The sequence below is a fragment of the Bactrocera latifrons genome, unplaced genomic scaffold (genome assembly GCF_001853355.1).
Source record: "Bactrocera latifrons isolate USDA-ARS-PBARC rearing strain unplaced genomic scaffold, ASM185335v1 scaffold_171, whole genome shotgun sequence".
NCBI lineage: Eukaryota > Metazoa > Arthropoda > Insecta > Diptera > Tephritidae > Bactrocera > Bactrocera latifrons.
The window spans coordinates 249,040-276,499 of record NW_017535197.1 but is presented as its reverse complement, the minus strand read 5'-3'; the positions used below and the strand labels follow the sequence as shown (position 1 = coordinate 276,499).

The following is a 27,460-nucleotide window of genomic DNA, read 5'->3' as shown; positions in this document are numbered from 1 at the left end:
ATAACTATTGTCAACAGATGGTACTTTGGACTGAGTAGGGAATTGAGGAGTAAAGTCGGCAGTGGATATTCAATTCAAAAATATATATTTTGCCATCAACTGCTTCATAGAATAGTATTTCAGCCGTACGTCAACGAGTTAGATTATTTATAAATACGGAGTTAATGGAATACTTGACATATACGTATTTCAGAAATACAATTATTAACAAAAAGTTTGCCAAATGGCAACAAATGGCGAATTTCTGACACTTACTTAACCGAAATACAACGCGATTAGGCTTCTGACTTTATTTAAGTAGAGGTAAAATAGCATATTCACACCCATATTCATTTATTTTCAAAATATTTATACACCAGGTGTTCATGAGTCTCAACCAAACTTCTTAAATGCTAACTGTAGTGCTAGAAGTACACTCGAAGCGTACAGGGTATAATAGCCCACATTATACAGGTTCAGTCCACTCATCCATAATTGCATTGCACCCACATCCTTAATATTCGGACAATTTTGACAATGTACATCGGCCACATCAGTCCATGACACCACTTGTGGTCGCACCAATAGTAAAGCATTCAATGCCGCACGCAGCCCACTTTGCACCGCACCGCCTAAGAAGCCGCGATAGCATGTGGAGGCAGCAGCCGATGATGACCATACAATACGATGCCACGGTGTCGTGAGTGGCATATGTGCTAACGAGCTCAACTCGAATGTATGTTGGTTATAGCTGTGCGGTGTTTCCATAGCTTCACCATAATTTTCTGCAAATGCTTTTAGCGCAATCGAACGTACCAACGATTCAGAACCGCTATCATGTATCATCATACCACCATAAACAGTGGGGCGGTACTCGTAACCCACTATAAATGGTTCATGCTTAAGAAAACTGCCTGAATAGCCAGCATTCCGCCAATGGGCATCGCCGTAGCCAGCTATAAAGCTTGTTAACATTAAGCGCCACTTCAGTTTATTGCTCATAACTTTACGCAACTCCATGGGTACTGGCGGTGAGAAGTTGATCTCTTGGAGAGAATTCAATGGTATTGCCAAAATGAGCACATCTGTTGTGTGTATCTTCTGCGTTGAATCATGCACTTCAATATAGTCTTTATAATGGCAAATAGCTTTTACTTGTCGCGAGACTAGAAATTCCGTGCCTTGCAATCTCTTTGTAAGGGCATTGAGGAGTTGAGCACTATCGAACTCCAGTAAAGTGTTCGGACATTCCAAGTAGCTGAAATATGAGTCTTTAGATATTTCTTCTTTCTCTAAATATGACAGCTTCTTTGAACTTACATATTAATTATGTTTTGTAAGCTACCACAGCCGTAGCAAAGACTCATAAATTCTTTGTAAGTAATATCGGCGGCTTTCGAACCACAAACCAACTCCACTAAATTGGTCATAAACTTTCGCGACTCATTGAAAAATAATCGGTTGTTTATATGTTTATCCATTTTTGTTGAGTTTTTTCTAATGCTGCAAGTAATCATGGTAGCCATCATGGTGAGTAATTAAGTATTTTAGCCTTTGAATTGTTATTACCCTGCAGTAATGAGAACGCCTACACTGCCTATTGATTATTAATGACAAAACTTTAACCGATTTGGATTCGTGATAAGGTTTTGACCGTCGGAACGCTCACTCAAATTACATACTACTGATATCAAGAGACCTGTATATGAGAAAATATACTAGCGATATACCTGAAGTCTTTCTCAAGACGCCTATATATGAGAAACTAGTAGTAGTAATCTTAAGAGATCTAGTCTTCAGAATCTATGAAGAATGATTCGAATTACTGCAGGGTTGTATAACAAAAATTTTGCCACCAACCTGAATCGTCCCGGCCTAAAAAAAGGTGCTTTTATTTGTAATTCGTTTATGTAACGTTGTAACTCGAATTTTGCCAAATTTGAGGATACAGTTTGATCGAGTTCCCAACAACGTGGCAATGTTGCATCCACAGTAGAACGCAGCTGTATTGGTATTTCCATACGTTGCAGCAATTGATAAAAATGAGCTTGTGACTCTTCCAACCATTTGGCACCGATTTCACCCTGAGGTATTTTCCGCAAATTGCCACCGATAGTATCACTGGCCTCCAATATTCTTATTTGTAATGAGGGTTCTTTTTCCAAAAGTCTATAAGCTGTCACTAATCCTGATATGCCCGCTCCCACAATAATAACATCAATTCTTTGTGACCGCTCGGGTGGTCCGAGTTTTAACTCGCAATCTTTTTCCATATTAAAATACTTTGATTTTTACTCGTAATTTATGCGATGTCAGAATTTTCATGAGAAATGAAAGGTGAAATTTTCAAAAATAAACACATTTTCGAAGAATACAGAATGTAGAGTATGTATAGATTTAGGAATACTTTTTTCTATTTTTGGTCTAGTTCATTAACTAATTTCGTTTTTTTTGTGCAATTTAAGCATGATTTCGTATTATATATGTAAAACATTTTATGAAATTAACATATACATACATAAAATCTCTATTTTGATACAATAATTTTGGCAAGAGATTGATTTGATTCTTGCAGACGAAATACTGGTCCAAGTGGGTTTGACGTATTGATTTAAGGTGAAGGTTTTCCCATAAAAAAAAAAAAAAAAAAAATCAGAAGAATAATAATCGGAGATGGTCACGTCTGGATAATATGATTGAAGTAGCAAAAGCTTTTGGTGAATCATACTCGAACACTACACCTTTTCTTTTGATCAATTCTGGCCTCTTCTGTTTGAGTGCATCAATTTGTCCAGCTGATCACAAAAGCTCCAAATAAAAGGCATCTTTAAAATCCCACCAAGCAGATACAACCTTTTTTTTTGGTTACTATTCGCCAGCTAAAGGGTTTGAGCTGGTTTATCTCTTTTAGACCCTGCTCTCTTGCGCTTGTCGCCAATTACAATTCGCTTCAAAAAAGGAACACTTCTTTGGTGTTTTATAAGCAAATTGCAGTCGTTAATGCGGTGAAGCAAATCTCGATCTGTAAGAACATGAGGAACTCATATGTCAAGCTTCGAAACGAATCCTACACGTTTTATGTTCTTGTGAATGGTCGAAATTTCTCAAGTTGTTTTTCGACGATTTGCATCGACCAGCCACGTTATTTTATCCTTATCGGCTTCAAGAGGCCTTCCAGGACGGGACGTGACGCATCCTCAAGATCGAAATTATCGGAACGAAATTTTTCAAACCAATTTCATCATTGGCAATCAACACATCATTTTCTTTGATTTTATTTGAACTCCTTTTTTACCATTTTGATGCTAATAGAGTAGAGGTAAAATTTGCTAAAAATGATGTTTTCGATCTTCCATTTTCAATAGGGCAACAAGCAAAAACCATTTCAAAGGTCTTATTATATCAGCTTTTCAAACATATGATGGTAAAGCGGTGAAGTGTGGACTTGGCTGCGAAAACATTCAATAAGATCAGCTGTTGTTATCAAACGAATTTACTTAGTGAATGATCCAAGATAACAATTTTTTTATAAATCAGTGCATCTAGTCAAAATATCGAAAAGCTGGGCGCATTCGTTTTGAAAAGAAAAAGATTCTGCTGAACTGATTGCATACGACCCAAACAGTATTAGAGATACTTTAGATCTCGGAGAGTAAAAACACATACTTGCAAAAGTTCGAGTATATTGTTTTTTTATATAATAATTATGTAGGATTCATTTATTTTTAAATGCAAATTTCACATAATTGTATTAATATGTGTCGTAATATTCTGGTAATCGAATAAATTTATATAAGATAGTAAATATTTTATACTTGTGAGTGTTCTAATCCAATTAAGAATAATAAATGCAAGTGCAACAAATTGTATGTGCGAAGGCATACATACATACATATACATGTACATACGTACCATTTATAGAAATACAGTTGAACAGCTAACACCAACGAGCATATTACAAAAAAAACTTCGAGTTATGGAAGGAAATTTATATAAAATTTTACTTCTGTTGCCAATTCAACAATTTTATACGAGTATAGAACTTCGAGTTATAGAAGTACGAGTTGTGGAGGTTCAACTGTCGCTTTGAGAGCGCACGTAATATTGTGGTTAGTTGCAATAAATGTTACTCACATAGTTTGTAAGTGATAACATAATTCTTATAGTATGTCTTTATTAAAATGTATATTTTTAGAGATAAATTTTTATTTTGGAGAGCAGCAATATTAAATTAACATTAATGTAATTACTAATTGATGTAAAGTAATGTAGTAGTTAGGAATTCTCACTATGCAAATTTAAATATAAAAATTCTTTGGTAATTTTGAAAGTTTTCCAGAGTTATACAATAGTAATCCTAATGATAAATGTTTGTATACCGTTACCTTAAGTTGAAAAATTCCAAAGTGCGGTTTGTGCATGCATTATCGTTTGATTAAATTATTTAACTTTTTTCTTAAAATAATAATTCGCTTTGAATTAATATGTTGTATCATTTAAGAAACTTCCATATTAAGATAACGGTATACTCGTATTGATATAAATTCCCTTAACAAACATAGACAATATTATCATGCAGACTTTCCATTCGCAACGTAATTTTTCTCCTCGGGTGTAACAATCCTTGCTAACTCCTCACCGCCAGCTTCGCCGAACTCAGTATTGCGCGTACGTTTTCCGAACTGTTCGGCGTCGGCAATTGTTTCAGGCATTGGTTTATTAAGCGTCTCGGGCAGCATTAAAGACAGGAGACCAGCAAAGAATGCCAAGAAGCCACACACGATTAAAGGCAGAGGACGCCATATTTCACCCAATAAATTTAAATATGGCGCCAAGATGCCGCCAACACGTGCCACCATTGACGATGCGCCTAGACCCACGTTGCGCACCACTGTAGGAAATTGTTCCGCTGAGAAAATATATATAGTGCCATACGATGCGGTAATAGCCAATTTGCCAATCATGGCAAATAATATTATGAGCCAATTATTGTTTGCCGGTACAATTATAGTCAGCAACAGAGCACCGCCAGCGACCAGCATACAACTGCAAAGTATTGTGCGGCGACCCCAACGATTTAGCGTAAATAGGAGGAATGTGTAGCCGGGAATTTCAACTGCACCAGAAATCATGAAATTAAACAAAACATTGCCACCAAGATTATTCGTGTTCCACGATAGCCCGTAGTACACGCCACTGTTCACAAACCAATCAAAGAGTATGACCAGTGTTTTCTTACGCAAATTCGGATATCTCAGCAGATCGAATACGGTGGGTGCCTTTTCATCTGCGCCTTCAGACAAAATATCATCTTTTTTCTCACGCTCAGCTGCTTCATCGATTAGATTGTCATACAGCTCACTGGGTATGGTTACACGATTTATGCGTGCCGCCTTCTCAATAACAACAATCGCCTCTTCTTTCCGACCTTTAGAGAGTAACCATCTGGCCGATTCCGGTATGACCCAATGATAGCACATGAATAATAGACCAGGCAAACTGAGCGCTATTTGCAGCCAACGCCAATCGTGTATGAAATATGCAAAACCGGCTGTTAAAATGAAACCAAGTGAAAAGAACATTTGTACAGTGACGCCGGCGAAAAGTCGATAAGTCGAGCCCACCATTTCCATAGCGATGACATAGGCAACCAAAAAGACACCGGACGTTGTGGCGCCCACAACCATGCGTGATATGGTATAGGTAAAGTACTCGGGAGCAATAGCAGCCAGTACGCCGAAGATAACTTGTATAACCAGAGAAGCAAAGAAAATTGGTTTGCGTCCATACTTATCCGACATTTGTCCAAATATAATACTGCCTAGCAACACGCCAAGCATAAATAGGCTGTCACTTGTGGCAGTCAGTAAGCCACGTGCACACACCATATCCCACTCGGTGACCGCGCTATTCTCGTACCTTGAACGATCGTAGACATAGTGGCTGCATTTGATAGTGCCATTGGCTGTCGCCGGCGTGGTAGCCGTCTCCAAATAGTCCGTTCTATAGTCAGTATTATAATATTCGCACCGCTGAAATTGACCGGTTAGTGGGTCTATAGGATAAGTCAGATTCCAATGTTCGGGCGGAAAAGAGTCATATGTTGCATTTAACGGATTCTCAAACGGCAGTAGGCAACGAAATTCTGGGCGCGCTAAAAGGAATACGCCAGCTAACTTGTGGAAAGCGCATGAAATCGCCGGCAGGCAGAGCAAAAAATAAATTTGTTTCTGATATTTGCCGAAATCGCCCAAATAATTGATGACGTCATCATAACTCATTTTGATGTCTGTTTTAAAGAAGAAATAGGTGAATTTTGCGTAAATATTTTATCTTTACAAACTGCGAGCAGGTAGCAGCCGAAAAATTTAACCATCCACCAAAAGAACTCAATTCCTTGCTTTGTTAATTATATCTAGTTGTATGTATACGTGTGTTTTACTGCAGTGTGCGTGTCCGCATGGGCGCCAAAAGAGCAAATCGTATGTTCGCTTTGTGTGAAAGACCTTCAGAAAGTTCGCTTGGCTTAAATGTGCCTGACGACTCTGACAAATTGTTACCAAGTTCACTAGAATATCGCACAAGCTAGAAGCTAATCAACCTCTCCACTTCACCGTCTGCGGTATACGTCAAAATTAGTGTTAGATTGAATACTCTTTGAATTCTTTGCTAGAATTTGTTGTACTGGTAAAGCGAATATTAGACTATGACTTTAATTTGTGGTTTCCGTTGGTGGCATGATGTGCTGCCGCAGCTATGGCAATAAACTTTGTTATTTTGCTGATACAGCTTTTGGTTAATTTGTTGTCTTTTTTGTCACAGTCGAAAGTTTATGCACTGCCATAAGCATACATATGTATGTATCTATGTGTGTCAAGAAGGTTTTTCGATATAACTGTAAAGTAATTAGTTTTCCCTTGTATTTGATAATGACGCCGCTGACTTTATATCTGCAAAGTACTTTTATACGTAGCGCATGTATACAAACATGTGTATATGCACGCGTTTATGGTTATCACACGTTGCGTATACGTCACCTACTGACACGTTCAAAGTCTATGCCTTTCAGAAGACTCATGAGTGCTCACTTAAGGGTACTTGTATGTAAGTATTCAAATATTTTGCAATAAATTAATCACAACTGTACAGGCACTTGTTTTTCATAATCAATTAATATTTCAATATTTGTAATTATTTGGCGTCTGCGTTTATGTGGATACCACACAAAAGCCCCGGCTACTAAGTATTATGTTTATAAGGTGCAGGGTTTCGATTGTTTGAGTGTATTTTTTCGCGCGCGCGACCTACAGTTCACGAAACGATCCGAGTTAAACCGTTCACGATCTTTACCAATAGACGACTAACAGCAAATGCTTGAAGCGTATCTCCAATTGCCATCTGATGCCGTCATTAAAATAATAGCCACAAAGTCATACAAATACAAACATCTACACTGAGTATTCGCAAAAAAAAATCTATATTGCTCAGTTGTAGATTTTTAATTCACAAAGCGACGCTAAATGCTCTCATTCGCTCAACACCAACAAACAACTGGCAGCGATCTACTCAAAATTGCTTCATTGACCACAGTATTTATTTCTCATTCAATCAAAAATCAAACAAACAACGGAACGTCAGATTTATTCAGTTACACCGAAATCAAAATACCCTGCATGAAATCCCAAAAATAGTTAATAATCTGTAATAATAATTATGTGGAAGCGTCAATATCGTTCAGTAACGGTTTGTTTAACAAAATTGTCGTATTATAAAAACTGAAAAATCGATATTTTGAAGTTTAGCTAATGCTATTAGTCAGACTATGCTGAATGCGAAAGCAAACACACACGAGTATATATATGTATGTACATACGTATATATTTCGCGTACAACTTTTTAGTAAGTTCATAGTCAAGTATAGTTGAGGGTATTAAAAATTTTAATTTTTGCAACTGAAAAAATCCCACTTTATCATAAAACGTACAAGAGCGTCAACTGGTAGTTACATTATTTGAAAAAAAGGCGGCAGTTGTGGCAGGCAAACCAAATGAGCGAGGTTGCTGTCAAATGCCTAGCACACACTTCAACTCTGTGCTTACAAAGCTCTAAACTTACTCACTCATCTATCTAGCTAAATACGATATACACTACTATAGTATTTATAAGTAATCTCACTCAGTCACTAGCATGGTCTTCAAATCCATATAAACAGAGAACTACTAAGCAAACTTAGTGACTTGCTAGATAAAACAGCTGATTGTGGAGTTTTTCCATTGCAGGCACTCTAATACTTACATATGTACATACCTAGTTATACGTGCAAATATAGTTCAGTCTATACTTATATTGAGTAGTTCCAAAGAGAGCACTTTAAGGGTGGATTTTTTCAACTAAAGTCATATTTAATATCCTATCTAGGTAAGAAAAACTATGAACTCACATTTCGAGTGATTTATAAAGATTGATTTACTCAAATATTAAGAAGTAACATAGGTGTTCGGGTTTCAAAAAGTCGATTTTTTTATTGTCTTATTAAGTTCTACAACACTTCTAAAATATTGTCATAAATTTTCAAGTTTATCCGAGTAATAGTTTCGGAAATACAACCTTGAAATATTGATCGCGGGAGGTTAGTTGGGCTAAGTGCGCCGTCTTCAAATGTGTTTTTTCTCGAAACTGTGCTTTTGAAGTTGGTTGACAGGATTTCTCGAGAAATACTCTTCTTCATGAAACTTTACATCTTTGAGATACAATTCTTAAAGAATTGGACGAAGCATTTTTTTCGATATGAATGAAAAATGTCGCAAAAATTTCAGTGAAATTTTTATTTTTTTTTTTTGTAAAAATTTCTGCCAAAAATCCAATTTTCAGTTTTTTTCCTTCGTCCAAGTTCTAAGTTACGATTTCAACGCACTTTAGATGATCCTGTAAGAAGTTATCCTTCCAACACGAATTTTTTTTCGAGGGGTCACTAGCAATGGCGTCGCATTGACCAAGTTTAAAGTATTTTTTCCAAAATTTTCAGAACTTCTAAGAGAAAACATTTTTTGAAAAATACTGTTTTTTACCCCGAGGAAACCCATCTAACCCCTTAACATAAATAAAATCAAAATGTTTGAAATAAAATAAATTTATTCTATTTGCCACTAAATGGCAATTATGATAACAAAATATGGTTAATGGTGTAATCATTAGAAATAACAACAAATCCAAGTTGTCAAAGAAAAAAAATTTGTTTTGATTAACACGAATTGAACAGTTTCCTCAAATACAGGGTTTGTTCGGGAAGTAATAGGACTGAGTCGACTACAATTTTATAAAAACTTTCAAAATAGATTACTTCGGCGTCGTTGCAGCCTCTCTCACAATCCTTTTATTAGCCTTTTCAGGCAAGGAAACAAAAAAGTCCAGGGGACCAGATCTGCGATGTAGGGCGGCTGCGGAAGCATTGGTATATCGCCCTTAGTTATGTAGCTGTTCACAAGAACGGCGATGGGAACCGGGGCATTGTCGTGGTGCAACTTCCAATCGGCTGCGGTGTCTTGTCGGACCCGAATGACCCTTCGTTTGAGTCTATTCCACGTAAAACTCGGCGTTGACGCTATGTAGGAAAATCAAAAGGGACAGTACAAATACAACAAATATGTTATTTTTATTTCTTTAATTGGTGGCCTATTTTCCATCATTACGTCGTTTAAACAACAAATTTAAATGAAATTAATTATAAGCAAATGATTGAACAAACATACATATATGTACATATAGACTTAATCCTCAATAGCCGTTCGAACAAAACCAATTGATTCACCCTCGATTTATTATCAATATGAGTACTTAAATATATTTCTTGGATCTCAATGTTTTGCTAGTAAATGTTGCAAGTGTCATCTAAAGTCTCTCAAAGCTGTTCAAAAGATGTTACAAAAAATTTAAAGAATCGATATTTAATGCAAATTGAACTCGAAACAAGAAACAACAACGCCATACATGCATATGTACATATATACTCACGTACAGTCACAATCACGCTCAACTATGATAATGCACATATTTTGTTGTTGAATATTTAATTAATGAAAACAGGCGGATGCTGCAAATTATGCCCATGAATATTTATATAGTTATACTATATAAGTGTATATATGTACATATGTATATATCGCTATGCAATGTGTCAGTGCACGTTATCTACTATTTAAAATAATTATTATTCACATATATTCAAAGGCATTGTGCTAAACGTTTGCCTTAGTCAAGTGTAACTAAAGAATGTATCATGGAAATCTAGACAGTTTGTCAAATAAAGTTTGAGTAAAGTAATATTTGGTTGTTTACAATGTCAAAAAGAGTAGCACGTGTCAAGAAAAGCAACATATTTTATTAATAAATTTTAAAATTTTGGCATATATATGTATGTAAGAATGAGAATATAAACGACTTTCGCTTCTTGCGTAGCCATCAACTTAATTGATGGTCTTGATTGTTTGCACACATTTTCATTAAGAAGCACATCCATTTGACAGTCACTTAAGTATACATACATATGTACATATCTACTATACGTACACATATACTTTCATATTTATGTACAATAGTAGCCCAATGAACGAAATTCCTTATTGCTTTATGTCAACTCTCCAGCAGAAATAGATATGAAAATAAATCTCAATTCAAATTAACTGCCAAAGTCTTTCATTGCAGCTTTCTTCACAAAAAAGTAAATTTTCTATAGATTGAAAAATAAATATGAGTTGGCGATTAACAATTGCTTAAGAATGAACACAAAGATTTTTCCTTTTGAAGTTGAATTTAATAACGTGGTCACATGAAGGAAGCAGCAGTCCTGGATCCTCCTGGATTTGTTTATGAGTATTTTATTCACATTTCCAAAGTGCAAAAAAAAATAATTTTAAATAAAAAAATCATACTTTTTCACGCTTTTTTGACATTTCTCTTCAATAAGGTTTGCCATTTCATCATGGAAGCATATACGATCCAATAACTAGTCGAAATTATTAAAATTTCAACTTTAAGAGCGCAACGTCCAATTTATGGTCGTCGTTCATTGTTGGCTGAATGGCTTCGTCAATAAGCAAAATATGCGTTATTGGTCAGTTAGTAATCCATACGTACTCCATCAGTCAGCATTGTATCCAGAAAAAATTACGTTTTGGTTCGGTTTATGGGCCGCCGGCGTCATTGAGCCGTTCTTCTTCCGTGGTGATCGAGACCGGCGCGTTACTGTGAATAGGAATCGGTACCGCTTTGGCCCGAATTGGATGATATGGACTCGGGCATTATGTGGTTACAACAGGACGGCGCCACAAGCCACCCACTGATTTTTTGCTTGAAAATCGTCGAAAATAGGATTCAGCGGCTGGACTTCTGCAAGCGGACCTGTGGTGGCCATGCAAAAGAAATCGAGTATCATACATAATGGTATGGAATGTACTTTCATAGGTATAAAGAATTTTACTGATGACAGAATTATGATACACAGATGCATTTCTTATAGCATAATAGCATATAAAAAGATCTTTAACTTGATTTTCATCGATCAGTTTATATGACAGCTACATACTCGTATATGGCCGTTCTGAACAATTTCTTTGAAAATTGTACTTCCTTTCTGCATGAATCAATATAAAAGTCATATTTTTGAGATCTACGAAGTATTTATTTATATATATTTATCGATTTTTATTTATATAGTACATGTATAATTGTCCATTTTAAATTAATAATTCAGAAAATAATATTGATTATTGTTTCTAGTTTGTAGAATTCGTAATTATAACTCATCACAATTTGGTAATATTAAGTAGACAGAGTATACCGCAATACATACATATACATATGTATATGCACTAATAAGTGTTTAATATACGACTAGCTTACGACATTTAAGTAATATGTTATGCAGCTGGGTAATTTTTGAAAGCAGTAGAATACTTTAAATTCTTTTTGATGAATGTGAAAAATGTGATAACTAGTACGATAGTATAAATAAATATATACATATATAACATACTTTGTTGAAACCTCCGGAAGTTTAGTTAGATAATATAAAAAGACAACGCAGAATGTATAAAAGTTGAAATTTTGAATATATTGTGGGCAATAATGGTTTCCAAACTAATATATAAGAAGAACATATTTTAGAACGAAACTTTTACGAAATTATTATTATAAATACTTGGATTTTTACATACTGCTAAGCGCAAAATGAAATCAAATTGTTTAAACTAAAACTTGGTGATACAACTTGAATTATTCAACTAGTCATTTTTTTAATTTGTATTTTGTCAGGATGATTTCCATTACTGTTCAAAGGCACATTTTCCATGTTATCCACAATGAATATGTCTTTATTAGATCGCTCGACCCTTGTATCCACCCTTCTACCAAAATTTTCACCCTCCTCTATAGTCTCCAGCGTCGGCTTGTTGTGTGTCTCAGGCAGCAGCAACGACAGTAGTCCACCGATGAATGCAGCGCTTCCGAAAATGATGAGCGGCAACGGACGCCATACATTGCTCAGCATATTGATGAAGGGCGCTAAAATGCCGCCAATGCGTGCCATCATTGAAGACGCGCCTAAGCCCACATTTCTCACTACTGTGGGGAATTGCTCAGCTGAGAAGATATAAACGGTGCCATAAGAAGCGGTGATAGCGAGTTTGCCCATCATTGCCAGCACAATTATCAGCCAATTCAATTCTTTCGGCACGACAATGGTGAGCAGCAGCGCGGATCCGGCAACCAACATACAGCCGCAGAGAATGGTGCGTCGTCCCCAACGATTGAGCGTGAAAAGCAAGAAAGTGAAGGCAGGAATTTCAACTGCGCCGGAAATCACAAAATTCAACAGCATATTATCACCCAAAGAGTTTGTGTTCCACGAAAGTCCGTAATAAGTACCGCTATTCACAAACCAATCGAAAAAAATTAACAACGTTTTTCGACGTAAATTCGGATAACGTAGTAGATCGAAAACGGATACTGCTCTGTTAGAGGTCGCAGCAGTGTTCTCTTGTGTTTCTTTGGTTTTCAAGTTTTCGACGTTTTCCTCATCGCTTAGTAATCGATTAATTTCAGCCTCGTCTAAGTGCACTTTGTTGAAACGAGCGGCTTTCTGAATGTTGGTGATCGCGGCTTCTTTACGATTATTCGAAATTAGCCAACGAGTGGACTCTGGTATAATCCAATAATAGCCGAGAAATAAAAGACCCGGTAATGAAATGGCTATTTGTAATGTCCGCCATTCATTTATAAAGTAGGCAAATACCGCTGTAAGCATAAAACCCACGGAGAAGAACATCATCAAGAATATGCCGGCATATAAACGTTTCTTCGGACCCACCATCTCCATAGCAATGACATAAGCAACAAGGAACACTCCCGAAGTTGTGGCACCAATTATGAAGCGTACCATTATATAGGTAAGATAGTCCGGTGCAATACCGGCCAGTATGCCAAACGACACCTGAATCAGCAACGAGACAAAGAAGACTGGCTTTCGGCCACATTTATCCGATAACTGCCCGAAGCCAATACTACCAACTAAAACGCCAAACATAAATATCGCATCGCTCGTGGCTACCAAGAAACTTTGATCGCAAATCATATTCCATTCTGTGACGGCGCTGTTACTAATCTTGGACCGATCATAAATATAGCCGTTACAAGGCAATGTTTTATTACTCAATGTAATATTTTGATGCAACAGCGAGTCATTATATGTCTGCATACTGCTTCCCAACAACTCATAGTATTTATTTTCAATATTAAAGTAGCTACAAGCCTCATAACGTCCTATTTTCGGATCAGCTGTATCAGCGGGATAAACCAAATGCCACAGGTGAGCCGGCAATTTGAAATCGTTCGTTTTACTGGCGTTAAGATGAGTGTCATTCGCTTCGTGCTCAAAAGGAAGTTGACAGCGGAAGTTCGGTTTAGCAAAAATAAATGTGCGTGACATTTTATGAAAGGCACAAGAGATAGCTGTAAGACAGAGTAAAAAGAAAATAAGACGTTGATATTTGCCGAAATCTCCCAAGGGCACAAGCACCTCATCGTAACCCATTTTTGCAACTGTTTATGTGCGAAAGCTTTGCGGCTGCTGTTGATTTGCGGATACTGGCTTTATTGTTTAGTTTGAATAACTGCGAACGAGACTTCGTCTTATTGGTTAAAGATACAAATTACTTATGAAATCACTACCCGTGCTCTTTACGATTTGTATTGCGTACAGCTTACTCTCAACACTCAAAATGCACGTTTGTAGTTATTACCCTCTCCGGAAAGTGGCGCAACAACCACGTCGTCACTAGCGAACTGCTGAGCGTGCGACGCTATGCAGACGAATCACCTTATTTTCGGTATGTACCGATGCAAAATGATGCTTATTCATAAACAAGTTCGCATACTCTCTTATCCGTATATGCTCCCGGCATTTGAAAAACATTCATACATATGTATGTACATATGTATGTTGTACTCGCAGCGCGGCGGGTATGCGCTGACCGGCTAAGAACGTTCGGCTCAATGGGCAATACCAAATATTCACGTGCGGTCCGTTTCCAATAGCGATTTCGCAGATAATTTTAACGTGAATTAATTTTGTTAAAGCGGTAAATGTGAATAGAATTCGCTGATACGGCTGATAGCGAAATACAACTAGTTGAGCAACTAGCTAAGTATTTGTTTACTGTTTTTATTTTCGTTTCTGTTGGTGTATATACATATTTATATATGTATGTTAATTGAATATTTTTACGACTTCATGCGTCACTTGTGTACTTCGCACTGTGCTTTCATCAGCTTGTTCATACTATAACTGTACAAATGCGACGAAATTCAAATATACTATGTATGTACATTCATAAGTATCGTTTACACATAAAATTCTATTAAAATATTGTTAAAAATAACCACTACGCCGCTCAATATAGCCAAAATACTAAACTCTTTTTGTCTTTTATTAAAATAGTGTTAATTTGCTGTTTTAAATATGGAGTGTGTAATTTCCGAAGTTTTTTATTATGCGGGTGTTTTGCCAAGAGATCTGCGTGGTTAGAACTCAAAAATGCGACTGACTGAACGTTCGTTGGTTTTCGAGTTGGCGTAGAACGGTTATTCATATTATAATATATGTATATGTAAATACATGTGTCCGAATGTAGATAAAAAAGCTTCGTACATATACAATTTCTACTTACATTTAACAAATGAACGTAAACGCTGCCGATAGAACGACGAGCACATGCCGCATTAAGTTTAACACTACATTAAGTTCTGCACTCAAATATGTTAGATATAGTACGTAAGTATGTACGTTTATACGATCCGTAACTTCGAGTACTTATTGTATCTGTTTACAAGCAGCACCGGCTGGCTATGAGCAGACTACGCTTTCGTTTGATATCGAATAAGTAATTTAGGTAAATGTTAAATTCGTATGTGGAATGCTTCGGAAAACTTTATTTTTCCAATATATACATATGGCACACATATACCGGTACTTTATAAATCACGCTGAGAGCAACATATTTTACCGAGTATAACTCAAGATTGCATAAAAAAATGTGAAATGGAGTTCTAACTATTTGAGTAAATGTGATAAGCACCCGTAGTTATGTAGAGTGAAACTCAAAGGCTAAAACCACCCTGAAATTTTTTCATATACATACATATTTCATATCAAATGTATGCACATATGTACATATTCATGTATAAATTTTGATATGTATGTACATCGTACATATGTACTTTCAAAGGTGAATATGTGTATAGCATCTGATTAAATTTGTCCCAGACTAATAAACAAAATACAAAATTTTCACAATACAAACTCTTGTTATCACCTTCAAAGTAGGCTACGGAGCTAATACAAGCATGTCAAATTCAATACACTTGTTATAAGCGTCGACTGGGATGGCTTTCAGTGACCTCAGTCAACTTTGATTTTTCGGTTTCCACTCATTTTTGGCGCGCCATTCGCTAGATTGCCAGACAGTTGCGACGTCATGTTCATAAACTAACACCTCGTCACCAATAATGATACGTTTGTTGAATGTAGGACCCTCAGTTACATTGTAAACGTCGTTTGTGCAAAAGACTTAAGTGTTTTGGTACGATTCTAGCATTGACTTGATTCATAACATAAAGGATTCTACGAATCTTTGCGGTATACGCAATTTTTGCGGTTTTTGTTTTTAATCCGATCTAATTCACATTAAATCTTTTGGGGAAATATGAAATGTGTGCGACAAGAGCATTTAGCACGAAAAAACTTTAACTTTGGTCGCACCGAATCTATAATACAATTCAAGCTTGAATTTGTTATATCAGTTTCTTGGGAATAAAAGGGCGTGTCCAAAATGTCAGATAGATATTTCAACAGACAGACGGACGGACACATTGATGGACATGGCTAAATCGACTCAGGCAGTCATGCTGATCATGTACATACATACATACATATGTATATATTTTATAGCGTCTCCGACGTTTCCTTCTGGATGTTACAAACTTCGTGTTAAGCTATATGTATGTACATATGTATATACTTTGTTCAGAGTGTAAAAAAAACAAATTTATGTACATATAGTATAAAAGCGGCTCTTTTTGAATAATTAGTTTTTCACACATTAGCTTTCTCAATCAACGTAATATATTGTTCAGTAACTCAAATCTACCGCAATAAATAATAACAATAAATGTATTAATATCATTATGTAAATCATTAGAAATAAATAATTATAATAACAATCGAAAAAATCATAAATCAATTGAGTGTTACACGCTTTAAGCCTAATATATTGCATTGCGCTACAAATCAAAACAAATTCGATGAATATTCAACTGGAAGAACAATTTTAGGAATTACGAATAATTAAATTAAACAGCTTCCACTTCAAGAATGTAGGCTTTGCAATCGTAGTAGATGTATGTATGTAATGATCATTAGGGCTATAAGAATAAATTTTAGTAATATTATAGGGCAATAATTTCCCATGAATATACTAGTTATACAAGTATTCAAGATAGATGCAGGATAATAGATGTAGATAATAAATTAACGTAAATGCGTTTTCCAAACGCAGAAAGAGCTATAAATCAGAGCCATAAAATTCATTTTTACGAATGGTATATAAGACCGTGAAAAGTGAGTGTGATTTTGATAAAATTGGATAACTGCAGTTGGTAAACTAGACCACTGGAGTTATTTCAGGCATTATTTGATAAATGTTATAATTTATAAATTTGAAATCCCATTGCAATTTAAAATTAATTTGAATATAATGCTTAAAACGAGTTTAAAGAAACACAAAAACTCCTATTTAAAACACGACACCATATTGAACCTCACCTGCGTTTTTGTGCTGGGAATTGATAATTGATTACAATATTAAAAAACCAATATATACAATATTATACAATTTAAGGAACTCGTAGTAAATTAATTTCTAAAATTGCAGTCCCATATAACGAATATTGGGATTTTCACACTCTCGAAAATCAGTATCGGCCTACATTAAAGCAGTTTTAGTAAGTTTAGGTGTGAATTGCTTAACATATTGTATAATGTTACACCATTAACAACCACCATTATATTTGTTAAAATTTTTTTAATAAATAATATATCAATTGAGTAAGCGCATTTAATAGTCACAGTAAATTATTTTAGAGGGATGCTATGTGATCATCTAAATCGGCATTGAAATATACATAAATAAATGAATTCATAATACTTTATTTAAATTCAGGTAGTCAATAGCTTATGCGTCTATTCAGCTAAACCTACAAAATGTTGAGATATTCGTGTTCTAACTAGTCTTAATGGATCAGACATCAATAATTCAGAGTAAAGCTTATTCGTCACCAATACTTAAACGATCACATCAATATTATTACATATACAGTAAGAATTCGATTCAATTGCCATCAAATCAATTCAATTGTTATCATCGTTAATTAGAAAAGTTATGTTGATTGAAAACAAGCCGGAGAACTTAGTTTCTTTTGGAAGAGACTTGTCATAACTGATAGAGCAGAGGGCAGTTGGTATTATAAGGCAACCTCCATCAATTAACATTGGAAATACAATTGCATACCTTTTCTATCGATTTTATTCTTTGGTACCTTATATGTGTATGTTATCATTTATCACTACAAGGAGTCTGAGCGCTATGTATCCACCAAATAAAATTCGACAAAGTTGGTGTACCAGAACGACTCAAAAAGCGGTTAATGCAGTTAATCCGGATTAATTCAGGAGATAGTGAAGATAACTCCGTTGTTAACTTCCATTTAATCCTCAAAATTTTAGAGAGTTATTTGCATTTTTGTTGGCAACATTGTTAAAAATGTCCAGTATTATCGTGCCATTCTGTACTGTTATACAGTCTCAATTCTCTAAATTTGAGATTTTAGGTTAGAGACAATTTTTGAGACTTAAGACATTTTTGCTATTCTGTGAGTGGCAGTCACAGAATCTATTACATTTCAGTATTGTTCATTTGAGATTTTCTATACCGTAATCAAAAAACATAATTATCAACAACCTTTTCATGTTTGAGTTGCTTACAAAATATAAAAAACTACAATCGATTAATAACTATGATGATCTCTATTCAATATATTTAAAATGGCAAGTAAGAGTTAATTTTAGTTTTGTGACCTGCTAACTACCAGGTTTCAAATTTAAGGCAATATTTTGAATCTAACGCTCTCTCTCTTTATTGAATACAAAGTAGTCTCAAATAGAGACTAGACTGTAAATGAAAAAAAAGCAACACTGACAGCTGTTTTTCAAATTTTCAATAATAAAACAAGAAGTTTTATGTTATGAGTTATGTTATGAAGCAGTTTTAAAAATAACGTGTTGATAAGTTTTTGTAATAAAAAATGGTTTTGAAAAACTTTTATAACTGCAACAAAATAAGAGATAAGATTTACCGACTCAAACTTTCCCCAATTATTTTTATACATCTGGCAACATCAAATTTCCATTTGGATTGTCATTTCTGGGAAGAAGAAGCAGAAAAGGAAAATAGCAATATTTGCCTTTCATTGTAAAATAATAAAAATATATTTGTCCGGTAAATCTTAAAATACTTACTATTTACTTAATTAAAGATTAAAAAATAGTGAAAACATGTTACACCGAAGTAGTTTGTTGTCAAGTAAGTAAATTGTATGTATAAACCTGCGAAAAATGTTGCACAAGAATAGAACTTTTTATAGAAGTTGTACATTTGCCTGTTTACAGTGAAAAATAAATAATTTAGAATGAATATTCCTAATTTCCATTACATTCCCAGGTGCTTTAAAAACGGTTGGTACTTCTGTATCGTTGCGGTTTAACTCCACGATTGTTAAACCAAAAACTGCAATACTTATGCTAAATATGGGTGGTCCTCAACATACAGATCAAGTACATGATTACCTCTTGAGAATTATGACAGATCGAGATATGATTCAACTGCCAGTGCAAAGTCGGCTAGGTCCTTGGATTGCTCAAAGACGAACGAAAGAAGTACAAAAAAAGTATAAAGAAATTGGCGGTGGATCACCCATACTCAAATGGACAGATCTGCAAGGCCAATTAATGTGCAACGAACTTGATCGAAAATGCCCTGAAAGTGCTCCTCATAAACATTATGTGGGCTTTCGATATGTTAATCCACTCACTGAGGACACTTTACAGCACATTGAAAAGTATAAACACAAGATATATTATTTAAAAGTTTCTAAATACCTTTTTTCTTTTCAGCGATGGCCCCGAAAGAGTCGTGTTCTTTTCCCAGTATCCCCAATATAGCTGCGCAACTTCTGGTTCAAGCTTTAATTCGATTTTTTCGCATTATCGACAACAGTTTGTACTCTGTGATTGCTTCTTTAATTTGAAACATAATGTATTTGATTTCTAGTTCCCTTCCAAAAAATATAAAATTCAGTATAATTGATCGCTGGTCGACTCATCCCTTGCTAATTAAAACTTTTGCTGAACGTATACGAGAAGAGTTAAATAAATTTGGTGAGGCAAAACGTAAAGACGTCGTTATACTATTCACAGCCCATTCCCTACCTTTAAAAGCGGTTAACAGAGGTGATCCCTACCCTTCTGAAGTAGGCGCCAGCGTGCACTTAGTAATGAAAGAATTGGGAAATACCAACCCCTATACTCTAGCGTGGCAATCGAAAGTAGGACCATTGCCGTGGCTTGCACCCGCTACTGATGACACTATAAAGGTAAAATCGTTTCAAATTATTGCTTAAACATAATTAACGGAAAAATTATTTACTTTTACTTTTTATTTTAGGCATATGTAAAGCAGGGACGTAAAAATTTCGTCCTGGTACCAATTGCATTTGTAAATGAGCACATAGAAACATTGCATGAACTCGACATAGAGTATTGCGATGAATTGGCTAATGAGGTACAAAGTTGTAAAAAATGCCAAAGGTGATAAAAATTGGAATGTATTCCTTTATAGGTGGGTGTGGAGGAAATAAGACGTGCAGCCGCACCCAATGATCACCCGTTATTCATTGAGGCATTGAGTTCAATTGTGGCGGATCATCTCAAAAATGGCCAAGCTGTGAATCCAAAGTTTTTGATGCGTTGTCCAATGTGTGTTAATCCACGTTGTAAAGATAGCAAAAATTGGTACAGTGAGGTCTGTACTCATTAATAACATCCTTCTAACTAATTTCAAAGTGCATATCCGTTCATTAAGAAGTGTCACAAAATACTGGTTGAAAGGTTTATATAAAGTATCGTTATTTTAAATCCTTTGTTATTGCTGAGTTTTTAAATATTAAAGGAATTAGCCCGTAAAAATAAGAATGTTTTATTTGGTTTTGTTGTTGTTTTGGTGTAATTTTGTAAGATACAAAAGGCCAAATCGGCGCCCAGCTAGAACTCATTCGACAGCGTTTCCTGGTTGAAGGGAAATAGATTGCGACATCTAACGTCGTGCAACTACACTCCGCGTATCATTGTGAATTGAAAAGATAGTGAAAAAGATATAATTTTTGTAACAGCTGAGTTTTGTTTATAATTTTCTTCGCGGTGTGTAATAATTCAATTTAACAACTCATTGTGAGAACGACATTTCTCAAATCTAAACAAATTAAATGCGCCATCCAATGGGAATCATTTACATACACATGCATACATACACTTACATTCATTAAGGTTTTAAATCGAAAAGATGTTAAATTAAGTGATTTAATTGTATAGCCAAGACGACCAAAGCAAGTGCTATCAGAAATAAAGCGATTGTTTTTTAAATTGATTGTGATATATAAAAAATATAGTAAGATTATAAGAATTGTTTCTGCAGCGTTATCAGAAATCGTGCATACGCGTATAAACGTATTTACCTCTACTTGGCTTACATTCAAAGGTTACATCATTGGTGCTGTGCCGTGCTATTGAGGAGCATCTGCTGTGTGACCGCTTACATCAGTACAGATCAACGAACTGAGTTTAAATAACCTACATTGTTCGGTTCCTATATGAAAAGTTCATACAAATATAATCGCAAAAAGTAATATCTAATCTTATAGTTCAAACATAAACATTCAGTCACAAAGAGAACCGTTTGCAGCTTCAGCCAATTTTCAGTTAAGAGAGTAAATTTTTACGTATGTATATACTAATGCAGATAAGATTTGTTTTTATTATTTTTTATAATCAGGTAAAGAACTCTTGCAGTTGCGGCTGTAATTGCTTTAATATGTGCGACCATAACGTTACCGGTAAATTGCCTTATAAACAACGTTGGAGTGATATGCCCAATGATTACCTGCAACCTGAACAACAAAAACAGCCATTAGCCTCGGTAACACATATACAAAAGCAATATGAAAATGAGGATGAAATTGAAAGCTCGCTGGTGAGTTTTGGGGAAGAGGCGGCTATTTCAGTATGCCTAACATCGCAATCGGAGCGGTTGACAGTTTCTCGATTAACGGGTGGTCACGACTTAGACAACAACTACTTCCTGAACAGGTAAGCGCATTTCTGATATTTTATGGATTTTTTTTATTGTAAACCAATTTATTATAGTAAAGTTACAATAATTTTGGTAAAAAAAATATCCATTTTATAGGAACAAACATTAATGTAGCTGTATTTGACCCAGTTAGTTGCTCTCAACATTTCCAACTTGTTTATGTTTAAAACAAAATCTCTTTGAACTTGTTATTTATGAATAAAAAGTAATGACAAATTAAGAATTAATCTGTTAATATTTCTTTTTTGTGTTATATAAAGTAATTTTGTGTGGATTTTTTTATTATTATTTACATACAAGTATATATATTTTTTTGCTTAAGTTGACAAGTATACAATTACAGAATTCAAAAGAGTTGATGTGGAAATATGAGCTTGCTACGTATCACATTATGCCGACTACTCATTAACTATACTATTTAAATGAATACATATACTATAATTACATATATATACACTCGGTGCAACGTGAACCTATTTACATAACTTTTCACATTTTTTTGCCATAAAATCAGTTTGCTTTATAAAGTATTTCTAGGGACATAACAATAACTAAATGAAAACTGGTATTTTATCAATTATTTAATTTTTATGTCAGAAGAAAATAATTAAGGCACTAATTTTATTGTCAAGTTTTTTATTACAAATTATAATTTTATCAATTATTTAATTTTTATGTCAGAAGAAAATAATTAAGGCACTAATTTTATTGTCAAGTTTTTTATTACAAATTATAATTTTATCAATTATTTAATTTTTATGTCAGAAGAAAATAATTAAGGCACTAATTTTATTGTCAAGTTTTTTATTACAAATTATAATTTTATCAATTATTTAATTTTTATGTCAGAAGAAAATAATTAAGGCACTAATTTTATTGTCAAGTTTTTTATTACAAATTATAATTAATTTTCAATATTTAAGTATTTTTTGAGTAAATAAACTGATAAATAAATAAATCGGTTTTACTATTTTTAATTCATTCAACTTTTTTATTTAAAAAATAATATAAAATAAAAAAAATTAAAAAAAGATGACTCATTTCAAAAACAGTAAACAGTAACAGTATCGCTTGCTGTCCCAACATTATATACCAAATTTCATGAAGCTATGTACATTGTGAAATAAAAATTCATATAAATACTTGATTTTGATCGACACGGGAGTTAATGACCGATATCGAGGGTTGCGACAAATGAAAATGCGCGCAAAGGTTCAGATCGATATCTCAAAAGCTAATGTTTTAGACGGACAGACAAACGAACATGATATATATAGATATGTACATAGATGTTACATTGTCTCCGACGTTGTCTGCTGGGAGTTACAAACTTCGTGGTAAAGTTAATGTACCTTGTTCAGGGTATATATATAAAATCGGCCTTTATCGACTGCCTAATCAAGTATGTTTATGGCACATTCAGACTTGCTAGCCTTAACAATTTATGGTTCTTTGATAGAGTGAAGCGTGATTGTTTGCAAACACACAATTATGATTATTCTTTTTATTATGTGACGTATGTATGTATTTTAAAACTTATTTATTTGATCCATTCCTCTTTTTATGCATTGTTTTTATGATGATCTGTTATGGAAATCGAAAAGATCTCGTGATTTTATTCAGTTTAAAGAGAAAATTAACAATTCCGAAGAAAACACTTCATTAGCATTCGCTTATTAATGGTGATAATTGTGTGTACATACATATGTATTAAATTGTAACATATCTATTCCTAATAATGTGCCCGAAATACCCAATTACTTATTAGAAAACGCGTATGCTTTTATTTCAGCTACAAAGCTTTTTATTGACATTTGAAACAAGTTATTTGACTGATGATTTCCACAAAATTAAGTATAAATAATGAACTACGTACTAGAAACCTACGCCAATGCATGTATAAAAATCCATCTCAACACTTTACAAATATTTCCTATGCCCAGGGCTGGCTGTTAGCACTGGTTTTGCGTAATTAGTTATTAAATTGGCTGTGAAAACTTTTTTTTTAACTTTATTTCAGAAACAACCAAATACCTAAGCGAAAAAGAGTTCTGGGGAGGATGACGAACATTGCAAAGAATCGAAACTTTATAGTAGATTTGTTGGCCATATTTTTTGGTATCGGCACATGGTTAGGTGTAAACGGTAACTATTTTAAGATTATAGAGTATAAGTAATCATAAATTAATTCTTTCGTTTTCTTAAGGTACCTTTATTCAAGTGCCCTTGCTTGTTAAGGAAGCTCCGGAAAGTTGGAGTTTAGCATCGTACCTTAGTGTTGCTGTGCAAATTGGCAATATAGGCCCAATCACATACACTTTAATACAACATTTCTCAAAGAAAAGGATAAGCGATGCGCTTTTTATTTATATACTGTTGTCGCTTGGCACATTGTCAGCTTTATTCACCAGCTTCTTTTACGATAAAACTGTAATGATATTTGGTGAAGAGCGGAGCTTAGCTTTGTATATACTTACTTTTGTATCCGCGCTTACTGCATGCACGAGTTCCGTACTTTTCATGCCCTATATGGGACGTTTTAAAGAAATGTACTTAGTAACGTAAGTTCCATTTAACAACCCTATGTATATATGTTTCTATACTTATTGTATATTTAAATACTTATGTATATATTTTTCATTATTAGATATTTCGTTGGAGAGGGATTAAGTGGATTGTTGCCAAGTATTGTATCACTTATACAAGGAATAGGTGGCGACGCTGAATGCATCTTGGTAAACACTACTACATCTGGTGAAGAGATATTTGAGAAAGTGAATACACCTGCACGTTTTAGTCCAACGGATTATTTCCTTTTTATATTCGTTACATTTTTATGCAGTGTAATTGCGTTTACATTGCTCGATCGCCTTAAATTGGCCAAACGTGAATATGCTGCAGGTCAAATCGATTTTGGTAACAGTTATAAATATGAAGAGAAAAACGCAACAAATACTATAGGTGCTGTAACTAACGATGCATCAGAGGATCAGGAGAAATCAACACATATTTCTTCAATAGAATATGTTGTGCTATTGCTGCTCATTGGTTGTTTATCATTCATGGCCAATGGCATGTTTAATTCTATACAATCCTACTCAAGTTTGCCATATGGAAGCTCAGCGTACCACCTGTCGGTAACATTAAGTGTGATTGCTAACCCTGTGGCGTGTTTCTTGGCAATTTTTTTGCCACATACATCGTTGCGACCTATATATGTGCTGTGCAGCTTATGCGCCGTTTTAACTGCCTACGTTTTCATTACAGCTTGTATGAGTCCATTACCACCGTTACATGACACAGCCATTGGATCGACTTTAGTGGTATGTTACAAAAGCATATATATATAGTTTTTCGTTTCTATATTTTCTTCTTATAGATTATAACATGGACCCTGCTGATCGGTTTAGTAAGCTATACCAAGTTGTCTATTTCGTCGATAATGCGTGCGCAGGGTGGTAGGTCATTGGTGTGGACTGGTGGTCTAACTCAAATTGGTGCTTTATTAGGTTCGGTGCTAATATTTATTTTAATTAATTTTACTAATAGTTTTCAAGAACCAACGGCTAGTGAATGCTGATAAAAGACAAAAACTATATATACATGGCAGGAAATGTACTTACCTCCAAACTAGGAAAGAAGTACAACTTTTTTGAATATAATGTAATTGTTTGTTGACATTACTTTAAATGTTTTTTATGAACAAACAGTAAATACATTAAGAAGTTAGGTAAAAAATATGAAAAAGTGCATTTACACAATAAAAATTATATAAACCCACAATTGCGTTTTTGAACGAAATAATACTTTGAATACTTTGAACTCTCAAAATATAGATGGTTATCAAAATTTGTCTTTAAAATTAAGGTTTACAGCTCTTTTTTCACGTAAGTTATTAATTTGGTCAATCTATAGATTATTTAAAAAATGTATTAGTATTAACCATACCTTTTTGAAATACCTCCCTTTTTTTAATTATTAATATCCATAGTTAAGTCAAACCTTTTTTATTCCATTCTTCGAACTTATTTTAAAATTTAATATATATTACAATTTTTAATCACTTTTCATTTTTGAAGAGCCATGATTTATAACGTTAATTTACAGTGCTTAACAATTTAAACTAAAACAGCTCACTACTGATTTGCAGACGAAATTTTGTTTTTCTTTCGCTTTAGTGCAAACAAGTCGTACTCACTGTCATCATTGTCACCCTCATAGCCCGTCTCAAGTGAGTTTACACAACTACTTTCATTGCCACACATTTTAGCTATACAAAAATTTTCTGCGGATTGGTAGACATCCATGCTAGTGACACTGCTGCAGCAGGAAGCGTAGCATGATGGTGTTATATTTTTATCACAGCTATTTACCTTGTCATTGCTAAACATGTTTATTCGATGGTTAAAGTCAGAGTTGCTATTGGTAGAGATTTGGCTTTTAGCGCCAGCTAATGTAATCGTATTTGATCCAGAATTGGTTGATTTCAAGGAACAATCCCTTACTTTATTATCGTCATTAAGAACAATATTATTCACGTTATCTGAGTTACGTTGGGGAAAAGTCGACGACTGTCCACAATCTTTTTCAAATTCTACATTTTTGGTCGTTACTGCGGATGTCAGAGGATTAATGTTCCCTTTGCTAGCGTTCACCGATTGACTAATAACATTTTCTAAATGAGTACCAAGATAAACATCGATTTTCTCGAGAGATTCTTTTGCGCGCTTAAAAAGCACGAGACTTTCTTTTAGTACATGGCTCTCATTAAGTTTTTCGAAATTCTGCAAAATTTTACGAATGTCTACCTTGCTTTCAATAGATACTGGTGTCTTTGTTGAATTTGACTCTCTTGCGGATTCGAATTCTTTAATGAGTTTTTTGATTTTGGTAACATTATCGCTGGAATTAATACCACTGTTTTGTGGCAACAACAGACCGGACGATACTTCGTCTATCTCTTTAATTATATCTACTGAATTCTGAATAACTTCGTCATGTTGAACACGCAGCTCCTTTAATCGGTCCTTTAGATCATTTAAGTAAACTTCAACACGCTGTGTTTTGAGTGTTTCTTCGGGTACTGCAATTTTTTAAATATGCTTTACTTTTCAATTAATAAGTTAATAAACTATTTAAGTTACGATACATATAATTAAAATCTTACGAAAAGGCATTTTAACGTTATCCATGGTTTAAAGTACACAATATAAAATTTAGAGTAGTTTAACCGAATGATTAATAAAGTTTCAAGTTTTCTTGTTTCAATGCAATTATTTTTGGTTCAAATTTAAATTTGATATTTTTTTGATATGCATCTTAGATCAAAAATGTAAATACGGTATTAAAAACCAATTAGTTGTTTTGTTTTATATTTACTTTTGTATATCTTTCCTAGGATGTTATTAAAGCAACAAGAAAAAAATTAATCTTTATAGAAGTAACTTTAA

General features: G+C 34.3%; 6 protein-coding genes across 12 annotated transcripts; 2 read left to right on the top strand and 4 right to left on the bottom strand.

Moving 5' to 3' along the window:
• Window positions 1-362: 362 nt before the first annotated feature.
• Window positions 363-2,281, bottom strand: LOC108966916 (putative flavin-containing monoamine oxidase AofH). The gene is made up of 3 exons (XM_018930065.1): window positions 1,840-2,281; window positions 1,300-1,482; window positions 363-1,237 (listed from the first exon to the last, which is right to left on the bottom strand). The coding sequence occupies exons 1-3, from the start codon at window positions 2,250-2,252 to the stop codon at window positions 373-375; spliced, it is 1,461 nt and encodes a 486-aa protein (XP_018785610.1). The 5' UTR covers window positions 2,253-2,281; the 3' UTR covers window positions 363-372.
• A 1,578-nt stretch (window positions 2,282-3,859) lies between these two features.
• LOC108966893 (organic cation transporter protein-like) lies at window positions 3,860-7,507 on the bottom strand. Its single transcript, XM_018930031.1, has one exon. The coding sequence runs from the start codon at window positions 6,258-6,260 to the stop codon at window positions 4,551-4,553; it is 1,710 nt and encodes a 569-aa protein (XP_018785576.1). The 5' UTR covers window positions 6,261-7,507; the 3' UTR covers window positions 3,860-4,550.
• Window positions 7,508-11,710: 4,203 nt separating this feature from the next.
• LOC108966892 (organic cation transporter-like protein) lies at window positions 11,711-15,076 on the bottom strand. Of its 2 annotated transcripts, XM_018930030.1 has the most exons (2): window positions 14,051-15,076; window positions 11,711-13,983 (listed from the first exon to the last, which is right to left on the bottom strand). In XM_018930030.1, exon 2 carries the CDS (start codon window positions 13,958-13,960, stop codon window positions 12,254-12,256), a length of 1,707 nt encoding a protein of 568 aa, XP_018785575.1. In that variant the 5' UTR covers window positions 13,961-13,983; window positions 14,051-15,076; the 3' UTR covers window positions 11,711-12,253. The 2 variants fall into 2 exon arrangements, with proteins under 2 accessions (XP_018785575.1, XP_018785574.1); XM_018930029.1 differs by having other exon boundaries at window positions 11,711-15,076.
• A 3,937-nt stretch (window positions 15,077-19,013) lies between these two features.
• On the top strand, window positions 19,014-20,827 carry LOC108966908 (ferrochelatase, mitochondrial). The gene is made up of 6 exons (XM_018930055.1): window positions 19,014-19,169; window positions 19,308-19,704; window positions 19,760-19,861; window positions 19,917-20,238; window positions 20,310-20,426; window positions 20,484-20,827. The coding sequence occupies exons 1-6, from the start codon at window positions 19,142-19,144 to the stop codon at window positions 20,679-20,681; spliced, it is 1,164 nt and encodes a 387-aa protein (XP_018785600.1). The 5' UTR covers window positions 19,014-19,141; the 3' UTR covers window positions 20,682-20,827.
• Window positions 20,828-21,059: 232 nt separating this feature from the next.
• On the top strand, window positions 21,060-25,793 carry LOC108966962 (solute carrier family 52, riboflavin transporter, member 3-A). 5 transcript variants are annotated; one of them, XM_018930138.1, is made up of 7 exons: window positions 21,060-21,308; window positions 21,399-21,639; window positions 21,693-22,006; window positions 24,031-24,155; window positions 24,217-24,571; window positions 24,658-25,333; window positions 25,390-25,793. In XM_018930138.1, exons 3-7 carry the CDS (start codon window positions 21,732-21,734, stop codon window positions 25,588-25,590), a joined length of 1,632 nt encoding a protein of 543 aa, XP_018785683.1. In that variant the 5' UTR covers window positions 21,060-21,308; window positions 21,399-21,639; window positions 21,693-21,731; the 3' UTR covers window positions 25,591-25,793. The 5 variants fall into 5 exon arrangements, with proteins under 5 accessions (XP_018785683.1, XP_018785682.1, XP_018785684.1 ...); XM_018930137.1 differs by having other exon boundaries at window positions 21,060-21,618; XM_018930139.1 differs by having other exon boundaries at window positions 21,060-21,639; window positions 21,710-22,006.
• Window positions 25,794-26,001: 208 nt separating this feature from the next.
• On the bottom strand, window positions 26,002-27,312 carry LOC108966963. Of its 2 annotated transcripts, none has more exons than XM_018930142.1 (2): window positions 27,160-27,312; window positions 26,002-27,093 (listed from the first exon to the last, which is right to left on the bottom strand). In XM_018930142.1, exons 1-2 carry the CDS (start codon window positions 27,200-27,202, stop codon window positions 26,147-26,149), a joined length of 990 nt encoding a protein of 329 aa, XP_018785687.1. In that variant the 5' UTR covers window positions 27,203-27,312; the 3' UTR covers window positions 26,002-26,146. The 2 variants fall into 2 exon arrangements, with proteins under 2 accessions (XP_018785687.1, XP_018785688.1); XM_018930143.1 differs by having other exon boundaries at window positions 27,178-27,312.
• Window positions 27,313-27,460: the final 148 nt, after the last annotated feature.